We start from the raw sequence: 27,872 nt of genomic DNA on the forward strand, positions 1-27,872 counted from the left end.
CCCCTGCTCTGGTAAAGAGGCTGAATGTCTGCAGGACATGCTTAACGTTTGTCTATCCATGTTCTTCTACTAACAACCAGTGGGTTTGGCACATAGATGCACAGAGACTGGCGTCTTGCTCCACTCAGGAGCTCTCTATGACAGAAATCAGAATTCAGAGCAGCAGATTGTTCACAGTTGCATTAGAGTTACATGTTGAGCAGTTTATGTGTTGTTGCATTTAGCTTTTAGAGAGGCAGTTTCTGTTTGAGGGCAAATTTTTCTTTTGTCATTAGTCATTATTGTGGAGAAACAGCATCTCCTATTAGTTGATTAGTTAGTTTTTCTGTTGACTTTTCATCCCTCCATTACTTAGAGGTTGCTTTTTGACCTTTTGCCACCATGTGGGAGTTCAGGTCCATGTCGTTCTGGCGGGCTGTCTTCGCCGAGTTCTATGGCACCATGTTCTTTGTATTCTTTGGGCTGGGGGCAGCCCTCCGCTGGACCACTGGGCCCCATAATGTTCTCCATGTTGCCTTCTGCTTTGGGCTGGCGGCTGCCACCCTCATCCAGTCCATTGGCCACATCAGTGGAGGTCACATCAACCCAGCTGTTACCTTTGCCTACCTGATCGGCTCCCAGATGTCCCTGTTCCGTGCTTTCTTCTACATCGTGGCCCAGTGTCTCGGAGCACTGGCTGGTGCTGCCGTGCTCTATGGGGTCACGCCAGGCAACATGAGAGGAAACCTTGCACTTAACACGGTAAGATTACCTGCCAGTCACTATAATACCACATCTATTACTACAAGTGTGCAGACTGGCTCTGACTATTGCATTACCAATTTAGAAATGTAGAAATTTAGTATTGTACATTCATAAAACATAATTGCTAATTATGTCTTGAAAAGCAATATAGATCAAACCCTGACAAGTCTGACATAAGGTTATTTGAAGGAAAAAATCACAATGTTTATGTATGTATAAAACACTACCTCTGCCTTAAATGTAAATAATAATTTAACTGTATCTAACTAAATATAAAACCATGATGATTGTGTCTTTTTAATTTATGCACTCACATCATTCACTTAATCTTTCTTCCCCCCTCCCGTCTTTCAGCTGCAGCCAGGCATCAGCCTGGGCATGGCCACCACCATGGAGGTCTTCCTCACCCTGCAACTTGTCGTCTGCATCTTTGCTGTGACTGATGAGAGGCGCAATGGACGTCTGGGCTCTGCTGCCCTTGCCATCGGCTTCTCTGTGCTCATGGGGCATCTTCTTGGGGTAAGAACCAACCAGAGAAAATGACATCTAAAGAATCTAACCATTGTATCACGTCACATATACACATTTACAGTATTAACCCTGGACTACTTTCACTTAGATGTACTACACTGGAGCAGGAATGAACCCAGCAAGGTCCTTCGCCCCTGCTGTCCTGCTCAGGAATTTTGTCAACCACTGGGTAAGATGATCATTTCTGTAAATCTTGTTACACTACAAACTCTTGCATAGTAATGTGACATCTTCAAACTCGCCCATTCTGCTCTTGATTTTTTTCTGTTAATGGCAGGTGTACTGGGTGGGACCTATGATTGGTGGTGCCATGGGTGCTCTGCTGTATGACTTCATGCTGTTCCCCCGTGTGCGCGGCCTCTCCGAGAGGCTCGCCACACTCAAAGGCATCCGGCCTCCAGAGGCAGAGGGCCAGCAGGAGACCAGGGGAGAGCCCATTGAGCTCAAGACACAGGCCCTATAAGCCTGGAGAAGAAGATTGGCTTTCTGACCCCCCCATTCCTTACCCCTCCCCCCTCACCCCTAAATCTGCACCCTCAGCTCCAGGTCCATCCTCGGCCCACTCAGCATTTCTGCGCACATACCTCCTCCCCGCCTCCACACATGCTAACACATGTCCCAAACACCTTTGTTGTCCTCGTTCTGCATCCAGAACTGGACCTATCGAATTACAGTGAAGGGGAACCCTCAGCCCCGACCATCTCGCCTGATTTCACCTCTACCCACCCTTCCTCCTCATCCTCCTCCTCCTCCCCCTTGGACTGCAGGACAAAGATGGAGGGTTAGAAGAAGACTTGCCACTGAAGGAAGCACCCTGTGCCATGTGGTGTGGGGAGTCGGTCACTCCTGGCTGACCAGGTGGCTATAACTGCTCAGGACAGGGGCCTAGCTCGCTATCTTTCTTTCACTTTCTCTCTTTCTGTTTTTCTCCCTATTTTGTAGTCTGCTAGGAGTGAAGCTACAGTAGAGCAGTGGACTTCTGCATGCGTTTCCATTTTGATCCGGTGTGATCTCGCCCTTCGTTTTGTTTCGTTTAATGAACTTTGGGTAAATTGCATGTACGTATTGTACTTTACCAGTATTTATTTGGCTCACATTCTTTTCTTTTTTTTCAGTCGTATGTGTGTGAGTGTGTGAAACAGAGTGGGTGTGCATGCACATCTCTGTGCATGTGTACTGTATGTGCTTGTTTTAATTGATCATTTTTACTTTTCATTGCCACAATCCTTTATCTGTATCATGATTTTTTTTAATCATACAAGCATATTTTAGGGAAAGATGTGGCCTTTTCCACATGCCCTTACTGATACTGCGAAAGTTTGATTCAATATTTAGAGTGAGCCCCTTTTTTATATCAGATGAAAATAGTTAATGCCTTTGAGTCAAGTCTTAAAGCCAAATTCATTCAGTTTAGAATTTGTGTCTCATCTAGTGAAGCACACACAGATTCATATTTATATTAAAATAAACACAAAACACAAAACTATCTGGTCATTTCTGCGCTCAGTTTTCAATGAAGTTACAATTACAAACACTTGAAATTGTATAACTGCCACAAATCTGTTACCCATTGCTTTATAAGTGGGAAATCTGCAGGTTAGCTTATACAGTATTTGTGTTGAGTTACATTTTAAATTACTTTTAAATTCTGACATGAGCTTTGCTTTTAGAGCAGCCTTTATCACAGATTCATGTAAAGGTGTGTGATAGTTGGTTTGCTTTTACTTTTGCGTGTCTGCCATGGAAAAACAAAGAAAGCAAAACCTGACAAGCTGTCATGAGGAACAAGCGTTTTCTAGTTGAATTGTGTTGTTTGACACGACTGAAGGGTCTTTGTTATATCAACTCGAGGTTAGAAATGAAAGAGTGCATGAGGTGTAGTGGCTTGTTGCTGGTGTTGGCAAACACCTGGTGCCTTCTCTTTTCTACGCTGAGCTGGGTGACTCTTTGGGAGTGAGATAGTTTTATTGGACAAGCCCCTCTCTGATATTTGGGAGAAGAGAGAAGGTCACCGTGAGGCGACTGAAATCTTAGTGTGTTTGTACAGGGTGATAAATGTACACCTTTATTTTCATACAATCTACACAAGAGAGAATGATTTTGAAGTTGAAGCTCTACATTGGCCTGGTGTCCCCTCTCTCTTCCATCCTTCCTTTATTCACCCTACCTCCTCCCTTTGTTTACGAGGCAGCCATCTTGTTCTGCTCTAATGAGGGGACATCTAAAGCTGCTGGGATGGAGGGAAGGGGACGGGGCACTGAGATAAGTTAGCATTTTGACAAATTTCACCAAAGCAGTTATTGAACCAGACATGTAAGCTGATTCTCTTTCTGCTTCCTCTACATAACCTTTTTTTCAGTGTGATTTCCCTGGCAGTGGTTGAGTAGAATTTACATTTTAGTGACATGTTGAAATTAGAATTTGTGTTCTAATGGAAAAGCTTTGTGATGTACAGTGTAAAGTTTTCTTTTTTTTTTTAAAATCATTTCATGATTGTTGAAACTGGATGGATAGGAAATATAATATGCTAGTTATGCAATGTCTCCTCTTTGGCTGATGGATTATGGAAGTGAAGCCAATTGTGTTATACACCAATATGCTTTCATTTAATGGACAGCCTTTTTTGGTACCAGGCATACCTTCCCAATCACAATGCCATTGATTTATTATTTTTATATGTCAAAAAAATCCGAAAATTCTCATGTTTCCAATCATTTCTTTGTCTGTTTTCTTTTAGACCGTAGACAAATAGATTTACATGGATGGTTCCACACAGGACAGACCTACATTTGCATGTATCAAAAAAGCTAATCTTAGATATATGCAACAACTGTCATTAATGACATAATTATGACTCTTCTGAGATTTAAACCCAGTTAACATTTACAAAAACATTTGCCAATCAGATTAGGTTATTTCTGTGATACCACAGGGGCAGTGAAAGTTGTGATTAAGTCTGCAATTGCTTGTAGGACATATTCCACTATGTGCCAGGCCTCAAAAAGCTGTGATATCAATCAAAGTTGGCTTAAGGGAGATAACTACTTTTTTGTAAATAAATTCACAAAAATATTTTTGATATATAGAGAAAAACTAAGAATTTATTTGTCACCATAGTTGAAACATTATATGGATTGTAGAAGTAGCCTCGGCGTGATTTATCCAAAAGTCAACCCTCAAGATATAAAATGTTTTCATCTGGTAAACATACATGCAACATGGTACATCCAACACACCAATATATTATTTCATGCACAGCATTGACAGTGATAGTAGTGCAAAGCTTATAAAACCAAAAGTTGGTTAATGAGCAAGATTGGTTTTGATATGGATAAAAGCTGCTAAAATCAGATTTAGAGCTCCCACAAAGCAAAGATACTGCCCCACCTGTCAGAATATTGTTCTTTACCCAGTAATGTTACCTATTAACTGCAATGCTAATTGCTTTACTCTATATGCTTAACATGTTCTTATTCTCCAACACCAAAAAACATTGAATGTAGTATTAACAGGTTATGTGTGACTCCAAACTAAAAAGAAATATATATATATATATAGTCACATGAAATAACATCTAATTTGAGAATTTACAGCGGAATAAAGGTATGGAAATATACGGTTGATCATTTACTTTTTACTATATTTAGTAAGTTGTATAACTCCAAAGACTGAACATAGATACTGATAATTTTCTTGCATGAGAGCAATTAGTTGGTATTTGATGCATTCTTCAGGGAAAAAGGCAAAACATAATTGTCTGAGATTTTTAACAACATAAACATATAACAGAAAATACACACAATTAAGTATTTTAGTAGACAGATGTAATACAAGCATTTCCCACCACCACTTCTGCCATCTGTTGCGTTGTAAGTGTCCATCAATGTGGAACAGTTTCACAGTAAACAGTGATGGAAAAGCCAATTGTTCCTTTCATGTTCCTTATCCTCACTATGCCAAAGAAAGCATAGGCTCATAAACATTGGCTAAGTCTTTACCAGCCATACTGAGTGTAACAGTAATATTGGGTGTATAATATACTATAGCTGAGGCTAAGCCATTATAAGGAATAGCTATATACAATAGGGAAATACTATTCTAATATGCTTGCCTCATCATGGCTAAAGAAAAACATGCAACAAGGACAGAGGACGACATTACCTCTGGTGGTTGACTGTTCACTGAGTGGCGATCAACAACATCAACACACACCCACAGAGAGAGAGAACAGGCTTTTAAAGGAGGTGCACAGCGATGGCATCACTTCTCGTTCTTTTCGTTTGTCCTCAGTTTGTCCTCCACTTTGTCCTTAAAATGATTTCCTGCTTTTACGTAGCACCAGCTCAACATGTTGAGTCCCAGAGAAATCACATTTGTTTTTACTCAAAAGTAGATGAATCTGTAGATGGATCATAAAAGTGAAGGAAAAAAAGTTTGCTCAAACAATGGTGCTTTTTTCATATGAAGGTATGACGGACCACTTTGGCTCCGGTCTCTATCCGATGGCTGCTTTGCACTCCAAGAACAACTTTGATGGAATATCCTCCTATTGATCAAGAGTCTGGAGAATGGTGTCTAAATCTAGATCCATATTGTTATCTGTGGAACTAGAAGACAGACACATAATGACCTCTCAACACTGTGTTAAAACAACATGGAAATGAAATGAATGCAAATTAAAATCCTACATGTGTTCAGTGAAGCCAACAGAAGGATTTGGTCTGAACTCTTCTTCCATTATGTCTTGATTGATAGACTCCTGCGGGCTGAATGGCTGCGGGAACTGATGCCTGGAAGAAACAGCAGGAACATCAGTCACTTGATTAAAGGACTCACAATTGACTCAACCCAACCGGTAAAGGCAGATGGGTGCCCACCTAGAGCCCGGTTCGAGGTTTATTCCCGTTAAAGAGGAGTTTCTCCTTGCAGCCGTCGCCGGTGCTTGCTCATGGGGGAATTTTGGGTCTCTGTAAAGTGTCATGAGATAACTTCTGTTGTGATTTGGCGCTATATAAAATACACTTGACTTGACATACTGTTTACTTTAAACATAATTTTGCTGTGCTGCTATTAAGAAGAAATTTGAGTTACTTTTGATCTGCTCAGGTATTTTCTATTTTATGAGAAATGTAAGGCAAGTACACAATGTGACGCAGCACGTAGCCCAAGAGTACCACCAGCTCTTACAACTTAACCTTAAATAAAGTTCAAACCAGAACTTAATTTATAATTTAGGTCAAGATTTCAAAGTTTTCTAAGATATCACATATATCATGCTATAGAATGATAGGAAGCAGGTGCATGTCGTTTGATAAAATAGGTGCAGTTCAAACAATTTAAACTTGGATTGGAATATTCCACTTAATACAAGTGTTATATAGCTTTAGTGAGACACTGGAACAAACACACTCAATACATGATGTGGCCAAACGCAATATTTAAGATTCAAAATTTAAGATTTATTTATTAGGATAGGCACATTAATCAACATTTCTGTAAATACGCCAGTGTTAGCCAGCTGGCTTATTTTCAACTGAAGTCCTTACCTTTATGTAAGTGCATGTCTATATAAGAAATATATTATGTAACCTTGAGGTTGCGTCAGGAAAATTTGCAGGAAAGTATGTAGCATTAGGTGTGATTAAGAAAAAAGGCTTTTACTTTTAATAATAACATAAATACCTTGGTATACTTCGTAAGTAGGACTTGGGCATTTGTACTTTTTATATAGGCAAAGAATTTAAGTGCCTCCTATATTAACGGAAGCGAGTTGGTGGTATGGAAATAAAGTGAAAGAGAGAAATGGGTCCGTGTACTTGGTGGCCAACAGATTTTCGTTTTGAAAGGAAAAAAACAGAAACGAAAAATGGCCAGTTTCCCAATTACCATTAGTAAATAGGAAAACAAAAAACGGAAAACAACCCATTATTCGTTTTTTGTTTTGATATTAAAAAACGGAAAACGAAAAACAATCTCGTTATCCGATTTTCTTTGATGTATTTGTAGATGGAACTCGGAAATTAAAATGTGTGTATAAATCTTATTCCTTTGTCAGTACCCGATCCGTACCGCCTGTAAAATCCGTTCTGTGCACTGCCTGATCAGTTCTACGCTTGCGCGAACACCGGCAAACTTCACAGCTCTATGCACGCATTGGCGTAAGGATGTTTGGACATCCCGGTTACCGGAAGAAAACATTAGACAGTCACAGTAGACCGTTATGATGGCAAAGATGAAGTTTACAAGGTGTTTGCTGGAGTTTCCTAAAGTATCTGTTAATGATATACGGAGGGTCGTCCGGCCATCCAGTACAACACCATGTAGCAAATTAAATAAAGGCTTCAAATTTTACGTTTTGTCATTTCTTTACAACTTTGAAGGTAATTTGCTAACACTAGCTAGCCTGAGCTAGAAGCCTTGCTTTGGTGTTATAAGTCATGACTCCGTCCTGCTTCAGGTTAACCATGTTTTAAATAAAGTTTAAGCATGTGTATACCTCTCACTTCATGTGTTTGTACTTTTATGAAAGTATCAGGTAAAACAGGGCTACAAATGAGATCTCTGTGAGAGACCAGCATACTCCTAGCAAACTATTATGTAGCTCAATGCTGGACATTTCACCCCTAATTCCGGTCACTTTACTGTATTTGTATTTGTTTAGTATTTGGTTTAGAAGCCTTTATTGGTGATTTTTTACGGTACAAAGTCCTGCTATATACGTACATAGCTAGCTATATATGCTTCGCTATGTCGCGTTAGCATGCAGCTACAATAGTTAGCTATGAGTATGCTAACGTTAGATTGTAGTGGAACGAAGCAGCACTTTCTAACGTCAAAAATCGCAGACCAAACACTACACAATCGGACATGTTTCAGCAGGAATGTGACCCGGAATTGGGGAGAATTTAACAACATTGCCAGCTAAGATGACCGTTAGCATGTAGCTACTATAGTGTTTACTGCCGTTAGCATGTAGCTACTATAGTGGTGTACAGCAATGGTGGCTGGGAGAGCTGTCATCCCATCTTCAAAAGGACACTTATGTACGTTTACACTTCATTGCATTAATAATAGACAGTCTATGGTTATTAGTCAAGACGAAGTATTTGGTAAGAACATTAACGTAAACAACACAACAACGATGTCGCTACACGGTTTTGGATCAGTGACAAGTTTCGAATGTTTGTAGCTATGACTATTGTATAATAAAGATTTAATAAAAAAAGATTTAATAAAAAAGTTGTAATGTTTGGTCGTAAAGTGTTGACACATGTTACTTATATACAGTCTATGGTTACAAATCGCACAGGGACATTGTTAGTTTTCTACTATGTAATTATGCGCATGCACAGAACGGATCTTACAGGCGGTACTGGCCAATAAATGCTATTGAAGGGCGGGTCTTGGCGTGGCGGGAGTAACTTCCGGGTCACGAAAAAAATACCAATGCAAAATTAAGGAATACAACTTATACACACGTATTTTAATTTCTGAGTTCCATCCATTCCATCAATTTCCGTTGTTTTCCGTTTTTTGTTTTCCTATTTACTAATGGTAATTGGGAAACTGGCCGTTTTTCGTTTTTGTTTTTTTCCTTTCAAAACGAAAATCCGTTGGCCACCAAGTACACGGACCGAAATGTGACACTTACCCGGAGAAGCCACCAGTACTGCGAGGGCTTTCAGAGACGGGTGTCATACTGGGAGCCGGAGGTGAGGCTGAGCCAGCTTCCCTACACACGCACGCACAACAAGTTCCCTTAAAATTATTATACTTTAAGTGCATCAAATTACAATTTCATTTGTAAAATAGTCCCTTACGTGCCGACTTTAGTATGGAGAGACACAGGGATATAGCCCCCGACGGGTGACGCTTGAGGTTCTGTTTCAAACAAATAGCAGTAAAAAAAAGAAAACCATCTGTTAGTTGTTTCTCACTTGAACTTACAGTAAGAACATAAATCTGACATCAAGACCATTACCTGAGTAGAATCTTTTGAAAACTTCATGTTTAGGAAAGTCAGGATACAGGTATGTTATGTGGTTGATGTCCCGGATGCGGTCACCAAGGCTACGGATCTCAAGATCTCTCTTGGTGAAGGGCTGGATATTCTGGATTTTCTGTCCCCCATCTAGGTGAAAACAAAATGTTTGATGTGTCAGTGCAAGCTCAGCCTAGTCTGGGTAAACCCAGCCTGATCTGCCGGCGATTTGGTTTCGCACTGCAGCTCAGGCTGGAAACCTGTACATTTATCTATCCTGCGTCTGTTACAATTTTGCGGGGGCCAGTCACAAACTGGCTTATCCACCTGGCGCGCTATTGGTGGGTTTAACACGATGACGATAGAGAAGCTACCAAGCAGCTTCTTGTTTACATTCAACATGGCGGCCACCGAAGCGCAGCAACCCGTTGATGCCGCTGTCGCTGCTACATCACCCGGATCGTTGGTCTGATTGGTTGAAGGACTATCCAATTGCGTACAGAGTCATTTGAACTATGCCCGTTGATCACGCCTCTTGTGCAGTAGAAAATACAGAGCAGACTCCCCAGACTAATGTTCAATCTTAAAAGATTGAGCTTGGTCTTGTGATAGCCAGACTAAGCTCAGCCAGCACAACCATGTCAATTCACTACATACACACAAACCTGCATGAAGTTAGTTTTACACCCATTATAAACTAAGGTGTCACAGCCATAATCATGACAACCATAGAACAGCCATAATAGTCATAATAGTCATAATCAGAGCTACAGTCTGTCTCAATCAGCCCTGGTAGCAGTCAGTGAGAGAGCTAGCCCCATTAGTTATTCATTAGTCTCGCTTTGCCAGACCCTCCTCGCTGAAAATGAGCTCTGGTTTATTGGCATTTCTTTAAACCAATCACAATCGTCATGGGCGACGCTAAACTCTGCACGGAGCCGCTGCAAAATAGCCTCGGGAAGGAACTTGTTTTGGTGGAGCGTGTACGTTCAAAAGTTGTTTTAGTTGTGCAACAGAAAACTTAGATTGGACAGATAGTCTAGCAAGCTGTCTCAATTTACCATGCTGAGATCTGAGGAGCAGTTAACCATAGTACTCATAAATCCACCGGAGTTTAAAATTCCAACACAAAGAAAGCGAAAGGAAACGGACATCGGCGAAAAGACATGCATCCGGTGGAATTTCCTGCAGCACCGGAGCAATCCCGGAAGTGGAACGTCGAGGATATAGACTAGTTATTCAATGATGCAGACTTGCAGCTGAGCAGCCCCATCTGAGGGTGCGACCAACTTGTGCTGTGCATGGTCACAACTTTCTGTTAGTGGATCAGAGGGAACGCAAAACTTATTGCGAGGGATCATAAAAGAATTTCAGAAACAATTTTATTTTTATTCAGGGGGACCACCCACAAAATGGGGGAGGGTGTTAAAGAGTCACTAATTCATCGAAATTAAGTCCTTATATTCCTTCACATAAAAATAACAAATATAAAAGATATATGTATGATTACAATCGTCACCATGAAACACTGAATTTACTGGGTGTACCTTAGCAGCATCATAGTCTCAACCGGAAACAGAAGAATTTGAGGGTAAAAACAATCAAACTCAAACTGAAGCCACACCAACACTTACTCTCAGTAGCAGACACATATGCAATGGTGATGCCTCCGATCTCAGAGTCACTAAAGCGAAGCAAGAATGTTCCGTTGGGCCTGTCTTTGAGAATCAGGTGTAGATGCTGCTTCCCAATGAAACCAAATATTAGCCTAGTGGAACAAAACATTGCAAACACTTGTCGTCATTAACAGACTGTGGCTGGTTGCTAATATTTAATATTAATATAGCAAGGGAGTCTCCTCACCCTTCGCTCCAGTAGGTCTTCAGATGCTTCTTGGTCAGCTCCATCACTCCCTCAAACCACTGCCAGAAAGTGAACGGTCGACCCGGGAGAACCTCCTGTAGAATTGAAACTGCACTGTGAGATTTGAGTGTACAGTATGTCAGCGTGTATATATCTGCGCAAGAGGACATACACCTGTGTGTACCTTATTAAACTGGGCCCAGGAAACCATCATGTTGCTGAAGTCGTCGGCAAAGTCAGGCTTGTCAAATATCTTCTGGGCCAAGAAGTGCTGGTTGTAGTGGTCCAGATTGTGATGTGTCTGGACCTCAGCAGTGAATTTACTGTTGAGAGTTTTGTACATCATCCCCCATGGCACACGCTCGGGCACCATGAACGGCACTCTGTCCTGATGACAACAACAAAGAGGCTGACACGACGAGAACACTGATATTCATTTACAAAAATATCAGGGGAAGAGTGAAAGAAGAGTAGACTACAAGTGTGTAGATTTTGTCCATTTTGTTTGAGTGGTTAGGCATTTAAAAAATACAGACCACATCAGACTATTTCCAGTCAACGCTTTGATTGACAAAGCAAAGAGAGCAACAAACAGGAAGCCAGTTGTAGAAATATATTGTGTTAAGAATATAACGTCTGGAATGCCTGGGAATCGCTTTCGCTCTCTCCTCTTGTCTGACCTGTGTAAGATAAGATATTTGCAGAATTACTGGAGCAAAGTGCTCTTGATAAACATTGGGAACAGAACGCACCCAATACATATCTAATGGTAACAGACAATCTTTAGGGCAGGAGAGGAGGATGAGAACGAGAGCGTTTCCAGGGCTTGCGCACACTTCACTATCTTCTTGGAAGACAGAACGTCCAAGCTACGTCCAACTGATTCGCGGTGACAGACACCATGGCGGAAGGCGGAACTGGCTGAAGGATAAAAGAGTAGGGCAGAGAGAGGTCTGGATCAGATCTGGAGAGACTGTGTTGGTGGTAGGGTGATAGTGATAGTCTTAAAGGAATTCTGAACCATATGCATATGATTGTATTACTTGCAATATCATTTTTTACTAAAGATTTGTTATAACTTAAACTGTACGAATCCTGAGTATTGATTTCCTGGTCAACCAGTCAACGAACACAAAATGTAAAAGGGGAGCTTGCAAAGTGACCAAGTGGAGTCAGAAAGACTCTGGCCTTTTGAGCCAGAGCAGAATCAGTCATAGTTTTTCCTTCACCGTCCAGGCCCAAAGAGATTTTCTGCACATTTCTGTAAGTCTGTGGCTCACTTCCAACTCAACATAATAAACTGGTAAAGCTGCATACAATATTCTGTCTGATGAAATAAAGCAGAAGATATTTGTGGGAACTGATGTTTGACTATTATGAGTCATAAGTGCTGAAGAGGTTTTGTGCAAACTCAGGTTTTCAGTTGATAAAAATATGTTACAGTATATTAGCATTAGGGATACAATCATGGATTTAATCTTGCACAGTGATGATTCTCCTTTAATATTGCTTAAACTCAAAGAGCCTTTTTCACAGCAGAGAAGAGATTATAACTTGTCAAACTGCATCACTGATAACAAAGACTAAAAAGTGAACAAACCTAAAAGCAATAGCAGAGAAATTAACCATTTGACACTTACTGGTTCAGAAAAAGCACAGTCCCATATGATGGTAGCCAGAGCGTTGTTGTCTTGACTACCGTGGACAATGACGACCACCGGAAGTGAGATCATCTATAATCAATGATGTCATTTTTAAGTTGTATTACTACATAGTTGTCAGCTTAGTGTATCACTGCTGTAGCCATTTAACAAAGCTTGCGTACAGAACATCGGATGCAAATGTGTTCAATGCAACGTGATACAGGAAAAAAACACAATTATCATGAAGCCAAAATCATGCAATCAAGCAACAGGATGCAACAGACAGTTAAAGAACAGGCAGAACAATGGACAGGGCCAAACCTGTATCCTATAGGGAGTGTCACAGCCTGTGATAGTGATCTCTGTCGAAAACAGGATAGCAAATTTCTCCTCGGTCACAGACTCTGATCCCTTTCTGTCTGCTCGCTTGATCTTCTTGATGGACTGTTTCACCAAAATAAGATTTAAAATGTGTTAACAAGACTAAACAATAATTTAATCTAGGCTGAGAAATCTAATGCAGCACATACCATATTCCTGAATGTGGCACATGTGCTCTTGCTGGCTGTGTTGTGTTCTAGGATGGCTGTATTGTTGATCAGTTCCCCAACATTATCACTGCAGGTAACAAAACAGTAATTCAATGTCACTTTTTCTCATATAAGTTGTATAGTTAGTACCTTAATGGAAATGCTTGCTCTTGGGGGAATTACTAGAATTGTTGGGGCTTTGTAAATTATAGAGTGTGGTCTAGACCTACTCTATCTATAAAGTGTCTCTCGAGATAACTCTTGTTATGATTTGATACTATAAATAAAACTGAATTGAATTGAACCCATTTTAAAGTGTTTATTTGATTTGATTTATTTGAGAATTTGGGGTTACAAGAGACTTAACAACAACCAAGATTATAGATTACCCACAGTATCACAAATTCACGAATACATTTCAAGGGATCCAATTTACATAACAGAAATGTTTTATTATAGACACAGGGCACTGAGTTTTAGCCATTTATTTTAAATAATTGCTAAAACAAAACCTCCTCATTAAAATGTTACCTTTCGACAACCAAAACCAACTAGCTAGGATTCTTTATCATTAAAAAGCAGACTTCTTAGGTCATTACACATTGAACTACATACTACTAAATTAAATTATAGTTTAGGATAACAGAGGTAGAAGTTCCCCTTGCACCTAGCTAATGGCATAATTAACAATGACCAAATCAAATGTATATCTTAAAAGGATTCACGTTATCTACCTATTTCAGATTGCCTAATTATTGTGTTGGAATTCAATTGTGAGTTAATTGTTTTGAGGTACTGCATACTTATTTTTGGTTATTTTGGTTTTCCCCTTCAATTTAAAAACAACAAAAAATAATTAACAGAACAAATCTAAAAACATGTTTTCACATAAAGGGTTACTACAGGGGCTAAAAAAGACCACCATGAAAACCAATTAGCGATGTGCACTATTGCTCTCCTCCTCCCTGACAGTGTGCAGTCCTCCATGTTGAGCTGTGTATACAGTATGACTCACCCAGGTACACTGCCCAGGCTCCTGGCCTGCAGTTCATTAATGATTTGCGCCTTCAGCACCACAGGCTTCCCGGGAGCGACTTTTTCCCCCAGAAGATATCGCACTGTTGTCGAGAACTTTGACTGAGTCTTAATGACCTGAGGGGGCTGCTTGTCTACTACAAGAGAGCTGAAGGAGACATCAGTTACATATGTGAGGAAAATGCTTCTTGTTTAAAATATGTATGAAAGTAAGTAATTTATGTTGCTCTTTGTGAGTAAAGGAGAAGAAAAGGTTGACTTTGAAAATGTGACTTTGCTACCTTTGAATCAGAACCTGCAGAAGTTGCCCCAGCCTTTCCTGGAGCTCTGGGATCGGTTCCCCTATCAGCATCAACTCCTGTCTCAGCTTCCCATTCACGCCAAGCAGCTGCTCACACCTAACAGATATATAAAGATAGTGAGGTAGCAAGAAAGAAAGTAAGCCAGTAGATTAGTATTTCATAAAATATCATGTGTTTACCAAAGAATATGACTTAAGTATTATTATTATTACATAAAAGCTTAAAACAAAGAATTATGAGACTGGTTACTGAATGTCTTCCAGCCTCATAGCCAAGGACTCCCACAGAAAGCTGATCAACAGCAATACAATACAGACGCAGTCAACCAAAAAGGGAACAGGTGTGGTGAACCTCACCAGGTCTGCAGGGGGTTGAGGTTGTCGTCAAAGGGTTGTCCGATGGCGGCCTTGTGTTGCTCCCACCTCCACACCTTCAGCCTGCTGATCAGTCGGGTCTGACACTGGTCCAGACAGTCCACACACTCCTTGAGCAGCTGGAAACGCTTCTAAAACAACCAGCATCCAAACACATTACACTGACACACATGGGCAAACACACGGATCAATAAAAATCATGCACACAAACACAGAAATATTACATACCTCCATACATACCAAAGACCACATGATTTATCTATCAATTGTTTAATGTTTAGTATATAAAATGTATAAAATTGAACCTTCTGAAATTCCCAGAGCTTAAGATTGTTATTCATTTTGCCTGGACGTAAAAAAACAACAACCAAATGATTTAGTTTTTTAAATTAGATCTTAGATTAGTTCTATTTTTCAGAATCTACACATAGTCACCATTTCCATTTGATTATTTACAGAAAACAATTAACTATTTTAAATGTTTTCTGTCGATCAACTGGTTGGTTGATTAACTAACCAATTGTTTCAGCACTAGTTTAGGCTGATCTCATAATAATCAATATTTATTCATACATAAAATAGCCAAGAGGCATACTTAATGATCATCTACTTTAGTGGGATAAGTAACATCTATTTATAAATCTAGATAGCTCTGTGCTTGTGTCCCCATGTGCAGTAAAAAAGCGGGGGCGGGGAGTTGCTGAATCTGCAAAAAACTAATTGCCGTCTACCATACAGGCAAATGATGAAATAGGAGACACGCTGAATCTCTACATGAGCCGCAGCCGAACTGCAACTGTGATACAGGTTGAGTTTTATAAAAAACAAATTACAAAAAAACACACATTCACTTAGGCCGTATAAAACCGCCTGTGACCGCACAGTGCAAGTTTTGCTTTCAAATGTTTAGTTAAAGTAAAAAGAGAGGCATTATCACTCAGGACAATAGACTTAAAGGTGGAGATTTTCAACTCTAATATAATAGGGTACATGAGGCCAAGCAATATGCCCATTCCAAACAGGCATATTTGGAACGGGTAATGCACTAGTCAGACTGAAAGTATAATTGAACAGCATGAGCCTCTAGCCTTAGAACAGCTTTTAAAAACAGTGTTTTTATAATGTACTTTCATTGTTTTTCAGAAATCTATATATAAAATAGAATTAATAACCCTCTAGGGTGCCAGTTATGTTGGTACACAAAGGTGAATCTATTGCCAAGCTCACCGTGGCCATTGCTTTCACATTGTACTCCAGCTGCTGGATGTGATTCTGGAGTTTTTGGATTTCTGATTTTGTGGGATCCAGTCCATTCTGTTGGATCGGCCCTGTACAAACATAAATAACATCATATGTTAAGTCAAAATGGAAAAAAATTAACATCCAGACAAATTATGAAAGGTAACTTTTCAGAAGTAAATTCAGAAGTCTTAAATCAGAAGTCAATATGTATAAGACTATAAACAAAACTAAGTAGGGCTTCAACTAACAATTATTTCTACTATTGATTAACCTGCTGAATATTTTCTGGATTAATCCATTAATAATTTGGTCAGTAACATGTAAAAATGCACACCAAAGTTTCCCAGAGAGCTCATAAAACTAAACTGAAAATAAATGAAACCATGAATTAATCTTGAAAAAAAGGAACTAAAATAACATTTCTCCAATTTCAGTTTAATTTTCAGAGTAAGTGCATCACCAGAGGTTATTGGCACTTAGTACTTCCGTGTGGCTATTCATAGTATTTAATAGGGATGTCCCGATCAGGTTTTTTTGCCCTCGAGTCCGAGTCCGAGTCATTTGATTTTGAGCATCTACCAATACCGAGTCCCGATCCGATACTTCTATAATAATTCAACTTTATAATACCTCCAGACCGCAGACATACTTGCGCTTTCCGCTTCAAGCTGCTTCCGTGTTCTACTTTGCCGGCATTTAACCAATAGCGTCTCTGCAACAAAGTGATGTCATGCCGCACGCGTTGCTGTTTCTGTGTGGAGTCAAAAGGGTCTAACTCTGTGCCACCGCATAACTATAGATGTGTTAAAAAATAATGAGAATACATATACATATATATCCGAGTCCTGATCGGGAGGTAACGTCCGATTCCGATCGAGTCTGAAACCACGTGATCGGGCCCGATTTCCGATCACGTGATCGGATCTGGACATCCCTAGTATTTAAGATATGAACATGAAGCAGAGCGTTATTGAAGAGAATCTCTGTGTTCAGTCTTCCTTGTGTTTGTGTGTCTCACCTTGTAATTCCTCATAGTTCTGCCTCTCCCAGTTGAGCTCTTCTTGCAGCTGGTGCATCTTTTGTCGGATGTCCTGGACCTCCAGCACCTTTAGAACCAGGTGGTCTACATCCTGCATGTTAGGGAACGAGGACTCTCTATTCGGGTACTGTTGGTACTGTGTAGGGTTGGGCACCTGAGTACGCTACAGACATGGAACAGCACTTAATACACTTACAGTATTGGTGCTGGGGTCAGAACTGTTTTACACATTACTTGTTGCTACTATTAAAAGTAAATTAACAGTGGAAATGACCTAGAAAACAGATTTACTTTATCTATTTCTCCCTGTAGTCAAACCAAATCAATTTACACCCTCCAAAGGCCTGATATAAGACTACATTGCCAGAAGATATAGTTTAAGTAATACATTGCTTAATATAAATAAAAGAAATAATAATACACACACAAGTAATTAATTGAATCAGGGCTTTTCAAAGGGTGACACTGCAAAACCACTGTCATAGTCAGACTATATATATACTATTGCCTGCAAAGTAGTAGTGTTTTTCCAATGTGTCTATGTATTTGTAATGACATTAACTTGTAGTTTATTTCTTCATCTATATAATGTACACTCTAAAATTAAGCCTCAAAGAGCCATACTGTAAAAAGTTACCAGACAGCTTATTAGGGTGAGGGCTGTAATTAAAATAAACACAGACAGTGTTTGTTAAGAGCTCTTACCGTGGTGAGAAGAACCCTCTCCTTCGTGAGGATCTCCCTGACCAGCACTCCAAACCGTAGAGGCTGCTGCTGAAACATGGCCTGTGAATCAAGCACATTTCTTATAAAATCTTAAAAAATCCTTAATACCACCTTGTAGCTACTGGTATGCAGTGGTATATTCAGTTAATGTCATAGACAATACATTTCTACTGGCAACAAACATATTTAAAGAAGCTTGTGCGGTTATTATGAATTTCTAACACACAGTAGAGTGTATAGGCTTTTATTTTTTACTTGAAGTACTTGAAGGTTGTGGGCAGCCCCACAAACACATTACATTACTAATGAGAAACACAATATATTCCTACATATGAAAACACCATCTTCCTGTCTTTGGTTTCAGCAATCTCAGTCACTTAAACGTGCTGCGATCACTGGCAGCAGCTTAGCATTATACATAATGGCTTGAAGAAATTGCATTTCACCTAAAAACAGACACTGTCCTATTGAAACATTTCAGGGATCCAGGGTTGAACCTAAATATTATTCTGGGACAGATGTTACACAGTTCCCCTACCATGTTCCTGCTGATATTCATCAGCTTCATCCTGTCCACCACATTGGCGTTCTGCTGAGCAATCGATTGCAGCATGCTGATAGTCTGGTCCAACAGAGTCTGAGCCTTGCTCTGGTGCTCCACATTTTCCAGCACAAAGTCATCCCTGTGAGCATACACACAAATATACACATACATGCCCATGCATACAGTATGTGCATGTAAACATACACACATGCATATAGACCCACACACACAAGGCCACAGAACAAGGACACAATATGCAATAAGCATGAATACGCTGTATATCATTATTTATTTATTTATTTATTATTATTATAGCATGTTTGTGTAACTGTTTGTGTGCACATTTATGTGTATGTCTATGTAAAGTATATGTGTGCACATGTTTGTGTCATACCATCTTTGGCTCTCAATCCATTCAGCTAAAAAATGTCTGACTTCAATGGGGAAGGCGGTTGGGGGATAGAGGTTGTTTAAGGTTTCATCAGGCAGGCACTGTATCATCTGGGACATGTGTATCCATTGGGCCATGATCAAGCAGTGCTACACAAGTCAGAGTAAAATGACAATATGTATGAGTTGTACTACATTTTTAATTTACAGTGGAAACAAACAGAACATCTTCTTGAACAAGCACCACACTGGCGTTAAAGATTAAGGCATCTCATAGGAGTTTTTCTTATGATCAACAAATCCCACAAAAAGACAAAAAACAACAATGCGTAAGTCTGTTCTCTCTATACTTTCCCACTTCCCTACCCTGTTTACAGCACTCAGGCCCAAGCACCTTTCTTCCTCCCGAAGATGTAAATCTTTGGAAAATGGCTAATAAATATATAGTTTAGTTTTTTAACCTCAATAATCCAACTGTCCTACCAGCAGGAGGGTCAGTACAAACTCATGCTGTAGCAGCCCACATAGCATATCAGGCCTTGGATACACAGACAACAGTGGTTTTGGTGTTTTCACAGGATTTGTTGAAAATAATAATAGGAAAAAAATAAAGTTAAAAACTACTGCATCCAGGTCAAACAAACATCTGGAAAACAGCTGTGGAGAAACCAAGATAGATGTCTTAAATCTGTTGCTAGCAACAAGCAAGTCTATCCTGTGAACTGTATCAGCTTCCCACATGTAGGGTGAACCTTATAATGTAAAAACTAACAGACTCAAACTGTCTCTGAAAGCTTGGATATCTCTGCAGTGTGACTGTCATTATGTAAATTGAAAGTGGTTTCCTGTTTCATTCCTGATCTGAGTTATGTTTGTGTTGACTTTATAACACAACACATTTTATATCATAAAGTATCTTCAGTCTAAACACTATGCCTTTGAAAGATGAGAAGAGAGCTAATTTAATAAACAAGAACCTTATAGTTAGTCATAATATCTTTTATGCAACATTGAGCAACGTTTCATAAGCAACATTCCCACTGTTTATCTTTCAAAATAAGTTAACAGCCAACTTAGAATAACAGCTATTTGTCTCTGAATACTTTCAAGCTCCACCAGAGACACATCAAGGATTAACCATTTATAGTAAATGGTTATAATTACAATTCAATTTGCTCTTTGAGGGAGCTCTAAGAATTTGAGCAGTAATGAGAATACTGTTGAGAGAACAAATCCCTCCCCCTAAAAGTAAGAGTTCGACAACTTGGGAAATATGCTTCTTTGTTTTCTTGCTGAGAGTGAGATGAGAAGATTGACACCACTCTCATGTCTTTATGATACATATGAAGCTAGAACCAGGACAGGGTTAGCTTAGCTTAGCATAAAGACTAGCAGCATAGGGAGCCTGGCCCTGTCCCCAGGTAATACAATCTGCCTAGCAGGAGCACATCTAAAGTTTACTAATTATAATGTTACTAGTGCAGTGCAGATTCAAAACGTGCCTGTTTGGAATGGGCAGATTGCTTGGCCTGTGGTATTGCTGCTTGCAGTTTTCTCCAGAACCATTGTAACTTACAGAAGGACTTCAAAGAAAATCCAATGTATACTACTCACTTACTGTGTACTTCTACTTCAGAGGAAAACATTGTACTGCTACATTTACCTGATAGACAAATGTTACTGGTTACATTGCAGATTCAGATTTTACTCACAAAACATCAATTGAAATATGATGCATTATTATTCATTCAACTATTCAGCATTGTATTAGAGTTGAAAGTTCCGCCTTGAGCAGACAGTCAATTTAAGTACATTGTGCTGAAGTAAACATTTGAATACAGGACTTGTACTGTGTGTTATCAATAGTTTTAGCCTACTATTTATAGTTAATAGTTTTACTTCAGAAAATAATGTTTTTGTTTTTACCGCTGCCAATACCAACAGCGACAACTCAAAACATTCCAGTTTTAGTCGATGAAAAATCATTACATTTGAGTCAACTTTTAGTAAAAATGTTTTCTCCCTGAATTTTGTCAGCTATTTTTTTAATTTAGCCTTATTCCATCCTGTGTCAAATATCCTATCAGATTATATTTAACATTTCAGTAAATCTAATCTCGCCAAAACCAATAATTCTGTCATTTTAGTCAAACTGATTTCACATAAGATTTTATCTGATATATCTCATCATTATCTGATGAAAAACACAGGTGCCTTCCGACACTTCACCTGTTCAACTGACTTTAGCAGTTTAGATAACATACACTCAACTGTCCTACTGTCATCATTACAGACAAGTGACAAGTTCGTGGACTAATGGCGGCTTTTGCGCATGTTTGCGGAACATTTCGGAGTGAGCGGCTCACAGAGAGTTCTGCCTTTATTGTATGATCATAGTATGATGATAATTATATCTTTTTTTAAATCTGTACAAAAATATATGTTTATTTAAATTTAATGTGCTTAAATGAGCCTAAAATGTTCAAACTTAACCAGGGCTATATACAGTATAACAGGCAAACATTGATTTTCTACAGATAATATCAACAAGTTGCTCTTCCACTTTGCTGCTTTGTCCCAAAAAAAGTCAGAAATGACTGACAAATGTAATGTCTAATTTGATGGCTTGGTTTCATAGCAGTTTAGTCCTCAGTTTAAACTCTATTGATGGGATATAAAGTTAAACTCTGGGCAAAATACTGCCCAATACAACTTAGAAGGTGAAAGCTAAGTTTAAACTGGGAGTGTGGAGTCACCCACACAGAGAGGCTTTAATAGCAAACAACCACAGTACGAGGGGAAATTCCACAAACTGGAATGTATTTCCCAGATGAAGCTACACTACATAATGTACTAAGATTTCGCACATTTAGTGCTCAACAATTTCAAAAGGCAGATTTTACAATATTTTTTATACATTGAGACATTTCAAATGTGTTAAATATAAACCACCAGGTCGTCGAGTCTCTGTGGTGCACAAAGCTTTTTGTTGAATCTCATCAAGTACATTAATACATCTCCGTGGGTGTACAATAAATATCGTGCCAGAAACATTCCTGGAGGGAATCACTTAACATTCTCCCCATGCTTCCTGTCTGTTTCTACAATTATGTCTAAAATAAGCAAAATGTCATGTGAAATGTTATTAGAATTTATTGGCAGATTAGGAGAGTTTGATTAGGTCAAAGGCCTTTTAATAGTTGTACGTATTTTTATTTCTTTTCATCTGTACTTTTTTTTCTACATCTGTTACAGTTGACTACATTATTTGCACACTGCCTTGGTAAATACGAACAAAAAGAGAATTTTGTAGGATCACTACACAACTGGTGAGTGAAAACCTTCTTGAAGAATACTGCATCTAGTTGTGGGTATCCAGATATGACAAATAGACTAAAGTCAAGTCAGTTTTATTTGTAAAGCCCAAAACCACATATTTGTCTCTGAGGACTTTAATTGAGCAGTGTTTCCTCTATGTTGATTTGACCGTGGCGGCCCCCCACGGCAACATTTCTGCCCCCCACGGTATCAGAAATAGGGCTGCATTGTTAGAGTGCATGGCACGTCACTCGGCAGAAAAACGGAGAAAGGAAAAAAAGACGCTGTCTGGATAACTAGACAGTTGAGATTGTGTGTGTGCGTCCTTGAGAACTGTCAGTCGTATAACTTGTGTTGTCAGTTCATTTAAGCTTGGTCTTGCAAATTTAAATTAAGTTAACTGGTGATTTTCGTTGTTTGTATTCTTCACCTGCCTGCTAATTTGCACATGGCTGTTGATTCGATATAATAGTGATCGCCCACGTTTGTATTTTAGGTGCATTATTTACATGCTGAAATAGTTACACTGCATTAAGATAATGTAATTAATAGTGGGTTTATTGTTATTTGCTACAGAATGCTTAGCCTATATGTCAAGATCAAAGTTGGCCTATATAGTAACTCAAAAAATACAGTTCAATCACAACTGAAAATATGCCTCATTGTGTGTGAGCTGAATAAATATATTTGTTTGTGTTGCAGCGAAGTGTCAGGTCCGTTTCATGAGGGGGGGGGGGTTCAGACCGGCCCCCACTGCTAAAAGAAATCCTAAAGGAAACACTGTTGGGTAATACAAAGAAAAACCTTACATCCTCAGCAGGCTGTTAATACACAGAATAAGGATGTACTCAGCACTTTAGATAACTTTCTGGTTGAAGATATGAGGGATATGAAATAAAACTCACAATTATCGATCATATCACTATATATGATACTATCTGGAAAATCCCATGCCAGGTTGGTTTAGTTAAGGTCAATGCATAATGGGGAGTCAAACCAATACTAGTCATTTTCCACTGCCATTTTCAGAAATTAATGTGGGGGAATTTGACGATTGTTGTGGGATTATTTGGAATTCTTAACTTAATGAAAGTCCCATGATATGACTACAGATATAAAAAGGATAAACAATAAATCCTAACTCCCCTTTAAAGAGAAGTAATGCACTTCACACCTTTTCCAACCACTCAATCACTTTCTACCAGCCCACCCTCACACTGCCTGTCACGTTATACAGCAAAGAAAGAAACCTCTCTTAGCTGACAATCATCAATAACCCGCTGCAACTAACGATTATTTTCATGATCGACTAATGTCAATGTCAATCAATCATTTATTCTATAAAATATCAGAAAATAGAGGAAAATGCCCAAAAGAGCAAAAGGTGACAAAAGCTAAATATTTTCAGTTTACTGTCACATAAGACAAAGAATGTTAAGTTTTGATAATTGATTAATTGTTCAAATCATTTTTAAGCGACAATGCCAACAGCTCTTTAAGTCCAGGTTCTCAAATGAGAGGATTTACTGCTTTTCTTTGTCTTATATGATAGTGAATACAAACAGTGAATACCTGTTGGTTTAACAAAACCAAAAAAAAAAAATTTCAGGACGTCACCTTGGGCTGTGGGAAAATGTTTCACTATTTTCTGACATTTTATAGACCAATACATTAATAGATTCATCACAGTCGTTAGTTGCAGCCTAATTTAATTATTGAGATTTAAAGCAAAAGGCAGATTTATTGCTGACTTTTGAGCAAAATGGCTGAGAGAGAAGGACTGCTGGCATCAACGTCTGACAGAAGCTGTTCAAGTGAGCAGTTACTCAAACCAAAGCACCTTATGGTGGTGAGGAGTGGTGCCCCACCGGTTACTGTAATAGAATATAGATTTTTGAATTGTGAAAAACACTGTGCAGACTTCTGTAAAACTGTTAAAGGAAAAAGGAAAAGCACACAATACCATGTTACTGTAATTCCTAATAAACACAATTAAGAAACATGCAACACAAACCTAATTTTTATTTGGTTTCAGCAGTCCATCTCACCTCTACGGCTAACAATAAGCTTCAAAACCTAGACAAGCGTTTGAAACCTGGATGCCAACCGACACTGTTGCCAACAGACACTGTAATCTGCTTCACTTCCTTACAGAAAGCACGTTTACTGACCTTTAACAGACCACAGCTTACAAGTCAACTGCCCATATATCCTTTATCAGATAAGTGAGGCTGAACTTTCCTAAATCGTGGGTAAGATCACCAAAAGTGTCCTCTTAGCAGTAAAGAAAATGTGTGTACTGTACATGCATCAAGTCAAGTCAACTTTATGTATATAGCACACAATAAAAAGCTTGCCTGAAAGGGATTTACAATCTTCGAGTCGAATGTGGATATATACTTCTTTATTAAATTAAATCATCTGTCATTTGTAGATTCATACCAATCAAACTATTTGATTTTGTGTGTGTGTGTGTGTGTGTGTGTGTGTGTGTGTGTGTGTGTGTGTGTGTGTGTGTGTGTGTCTTGGCAGCTTCCGTTCCCACATCTCCCAAGAGTGTCTCCACTTGCTTGTGGCCTACAGATATTTTAGGGTTTTTGGTTTTGCTGTGGAAGCAGCTGCTGTTCTCACTGAGGTGGATTATGACTCTCCTCACCTTGTTGGTAATAGCTATACATTGTCAGGCATTGCAACCTGGTTGCTAGTATTAACTGAACCGAGTTGCACATGTCTCTAATGCTGACTCTGGGAAATCTTGATAGGTTTCATAACTCACACAGACGGTTAATGTCCCGCTGCCCTAACCCCCTAACCCTAGCCCTGTATTATTGGTATGCAGCAGGGTTGATAATAGATACTTGACATTAATTACAGTTAGTTACACATTTAATGCAGCTACATGCAGCTACATACTTAAATTCATCAGCATTTACTGGATGACAAAGTACAGCTGCTTTAGTGTTCACCTGATATTATATATTAACTACATGTTATTTAGGGATCTAATACTATGATATGATATTAACAATTTTTCTAACAATATTAACATATAATCAATTCCAATGTAGGGCTAAAACCATAACCAGAATTACTGTAAGCTGTACAGGATTTCCAGGAACAGTAAACATGAAACAAATGTGCTTATTGGGGCACCGAGCGTAGAGGGAGGGACTTTAGTTGATTGTTGCAGCCTTGATCATTACATAATAACACATTTCGTGAAATACAAAACAATGATTAAGAGCACAGTTAGAGCCCCCTTTTAACTGGTGAAAGTACATAATCACGTATGAGGGGTTGCATAAGAAGGATATAAGGCTGTATTTCAGGCCGACATACATCCTGCAACAGTTTGGTTTTTTTGTAACCAAAACATGACAGTCAGAGACGCACCGTTCTCACAAGTGACAAGGCCTCAGCTGTAGGCCGCAGTATTTAACACACATGATATCAGTACCATGAAACAATAACAATAGCACTTACCTTCAGTAAGATATAGATTTCAAAACATTGAAAACCGCTCTAGTCCGTCGCCTCTTCCTCCTCCTATGTGTCATAAGTCCTCCGCCAGGCCGAATATCCTACTGAACATTTCCTGCCTTCATCACTCACTTTAACGCTGACTTTTGTCTCTTAAAAGCTGGACAGTTTCCGTCGTTTTAACCGAGGAGAAATCAAGTCGTAGCACCGTGCAGTTCAACACGTACAACTTTTAACAACAGTAGAAAGCAGGTTAGGCTTAGGCTTACTTCCCTGTTACGCACTATGTGTCAGTATCGGAGGAGCGCGCTCTATTTCCTGCCCTCACGTTCAAGTCTACACATGACAGAGCTATGTCTTCAGAGGCCAGGGCTGCTGTTCAGTAATATGATGATGTCTAGTAACTGTGAATAGGGCTATTCGCGCACTGCAGAATAAGCCACAACGTTTAACAATACGCAGCTTGTGTGGTTTATATTTGTTTGTACAGTTGTCTGTTTTGTTTACTGTTTTTATTACATGGCGCCTGAAACTCTCATTCACTCTGCGGCATTTAACGTCTCAAGACGGAATCAATAGATAAGGATAAATAAAGCATAGCAATAGGAGGAATTTATCTGCCGCCCTTGAAACAGAAACTACAACCGAGTCTACAGGCTTGGTAAACTTCCAGAGAACGAAACGTAGGCGGAGTATTGTTGAGTCATTTCGCAAGATGCTGTTACTTCCAGTAAGTCTCTACTGAGACACATGATACCATATCTGCAGATACCAGAGCCTCCAAGTCGGACAGCTTCCCAACGAGCGCCAACGGCACCCATTGTCGGCAAATCATCAGGCCTATTATTCAATAACATTCAGGATTTTATCTTTCTGTGACCTCATACAGATTTGTTATGTTTCAGTGTGTTGACATTTATGGAATAGGACTATACGTAAATATAGGGACATATATATTTGCCTATATTTGGAAACTTTCCCAATCAAGTATGCTATTGCTTGTATGCACATATCAATATATGGAAGACGTTTGACCACATATGTGCATAGCGTATATGGTGACCTACCAATTATGTATAAATTATAGAGATATAGTTTATTAATTAATGTATGAGTAGCGCAGAAGGGGAATAAATACGCGTATACTTCCCACTACTCCTTTTCGAATTTGTAAGATTTAACTTTTTATGTTTATGAGAATTTATTTTTTGAGTTTGTGTATAGGTTTATTGTTCATTTCATCTTATTGCTATTTTGGTTTGCTATTATCTTTTTGTCTTGTTTTACACTTTTTACATAAAATATAAACATCAACAATACACATTGACATATTCAGTATGTTTGTTTATTAAATACTGTATACTATTATGAACTAAAATAATGATACACAGTATGATCATTACATAATATAACACATGTAATATGCTAATAATCATGTAGTGTAGGTTTGTTCCTCAAACTAACATACTCTGGTATAAATGACATATTCTATAAATGCATTTGTGTCATATATTTCATTTTCATATGGAACAGACATTAGTGTAACCTTCAGATTTCCCTAGAGGAGCCACCAGAGGTCGCTACTGTGAGTGTGTGTGTGTGTGTGTGTGTGTGCTACAGTTTAGCTTTGCTGTCTTAGGTTTTGAAATTGTAACATGGCTCTATTTGTAGAGCCATGTCACTATTCTATGTTATGTTATGGCTGTGTAAATGTGTGTTGTGTTTTATAACAGTGTACATTTTTCACACCCTGGTTCATTGTCATAATGCACTTGGTGATTTTAAAATCCCATCAACTGGATTTAATGCTTTATCTTCTTTGTGAGGTGAGTAAATTATTTGCACATAACTTTGGCTAAATCCATACATTTTGAGAGGTTATACAGCAAAATAAATACCACAAAAAAAATCAGATAACTTATCTGTTGGGGTCTAATCGGAATGGTTTCATGGCACAATCTGGTCATTCATCTGGTTTTATCTTTTTTCTTTTTATTGGCCACATGAGGGAGCTATAGACCTGCATTAAACCTGCCTCTTATTCAATATGTTCAATGGTCTGTTTGAAATTAGGTGCCATCATAGCAAGATCATACATGCAGACTACCCAACATAAATACAACTAACTTA

General features: G+C 38.9%; 2 protein-coding genes across 5 annotated transcripts; one reads left to right on the plus strand and one right to left on the minus strand.

Annotated features, from left to right (window-relative positions):
* Positions 1 to 3,989, plus strand: mipa (major intrinsic protein of lens fiber a). The gene is made up of 4 exons (XM_031284231.2): positions 1 to 741; positions 1,099 to 1,263; positions 1,364 to 1,444; positions 1,553 to 3,989. The coding sequence occupies exons 1-4, from the start codon at positions 382 to 384 to the stop codon at positions 1,736 to 1,738; spliced, it is 792 nt and encodes a 263-aa protein (XP_031140091.1). The 5' UTR covers positions 1 to 381; the 3' UTR covers positions 1,739 to 3,989.
* A 367-nt stretch (positions 3,990 to 4,356) lies between these two features.
* Positions 4,357 to 26,378, minus strand: stat6 (signal transducer and activator of transcription 6, interleukin-4 induced). Of its 4 annotated transcripts, none has more exons than XM_031284209.2 (21): positions 25,746 to 26,378; positions 18,949 to 19,094; positions 18,549 to 18,693; positions 17,990 to 18,070; positions 17,264 to 17,447; positions 16,231 to 16,331; positions 14,986 to 15,134; positions 14,609 to 14,725; positions 14,308 to 14,475; positions 13,293 to 13,380; positions 13,084 to 13,206; positions 12,760 to 12,852; positions 11,304 to 11,507; positions 11,120 to 11,214; positions 10,891 to 11,024; positions 9,257 to 9,406; positions 9,096 to 9,156; positions 8,927 to 9,007; positions 6,153 to 6,242; positions 5,964 to 6,065; positions 4,357 to 5,882 (listed from the first exon to the last, which is right to left on the minus strand). In XM_031284209.2, the coding sequence occupies exons 2-21, from the start codon at positions 19,080 to 19,082 to the stop codon at positions 5,822 to 5,824; spliced, it is 2,361 nt and encodes a 786-aa protein (XP_031140069.1). In that variant the 5' UTR covers positions 19,083 to 19,094; positions 25,746 to 26,378; the 3' UTR covers positions 4,357 to 5,821. The 4 variants fall into 4 exon arrangements, 3 of the variants coding, with proteins under 3 accessions (XP_031140069.1, XP_031140077.1, XP_035863731.1); XR_004898919.1 differs by lacking the exon at positions 6,153 to 6,242 and having other exon boundaries at positions 4,361 to 5,704; positions 5,759 to 5,882; positions 25,746 to 26,374; XM_031284217.2 differs by lacking the exon at positions 6,153 to 6,242 and having other exon boundaries at positions 25,746 to 26,374.
* Positions 26,379 to 27,872: the final 1,494 nt, after the last annotated feature.

Source organism: Sander lucioperca, chromosome 12 (assembly GCF_008315115.2).
Source record: "Sander lucioperca isolate FBNREF2018 chromosome 12, SLUC_FBN_1.2, whole genome shotgun sequence".
Classification (NCBI taxonomy): Eukaryota; Metazoa; Chordata; class Actinopteri; order Perciformes; family Percidae; genus Sander; species Sander lucioperca.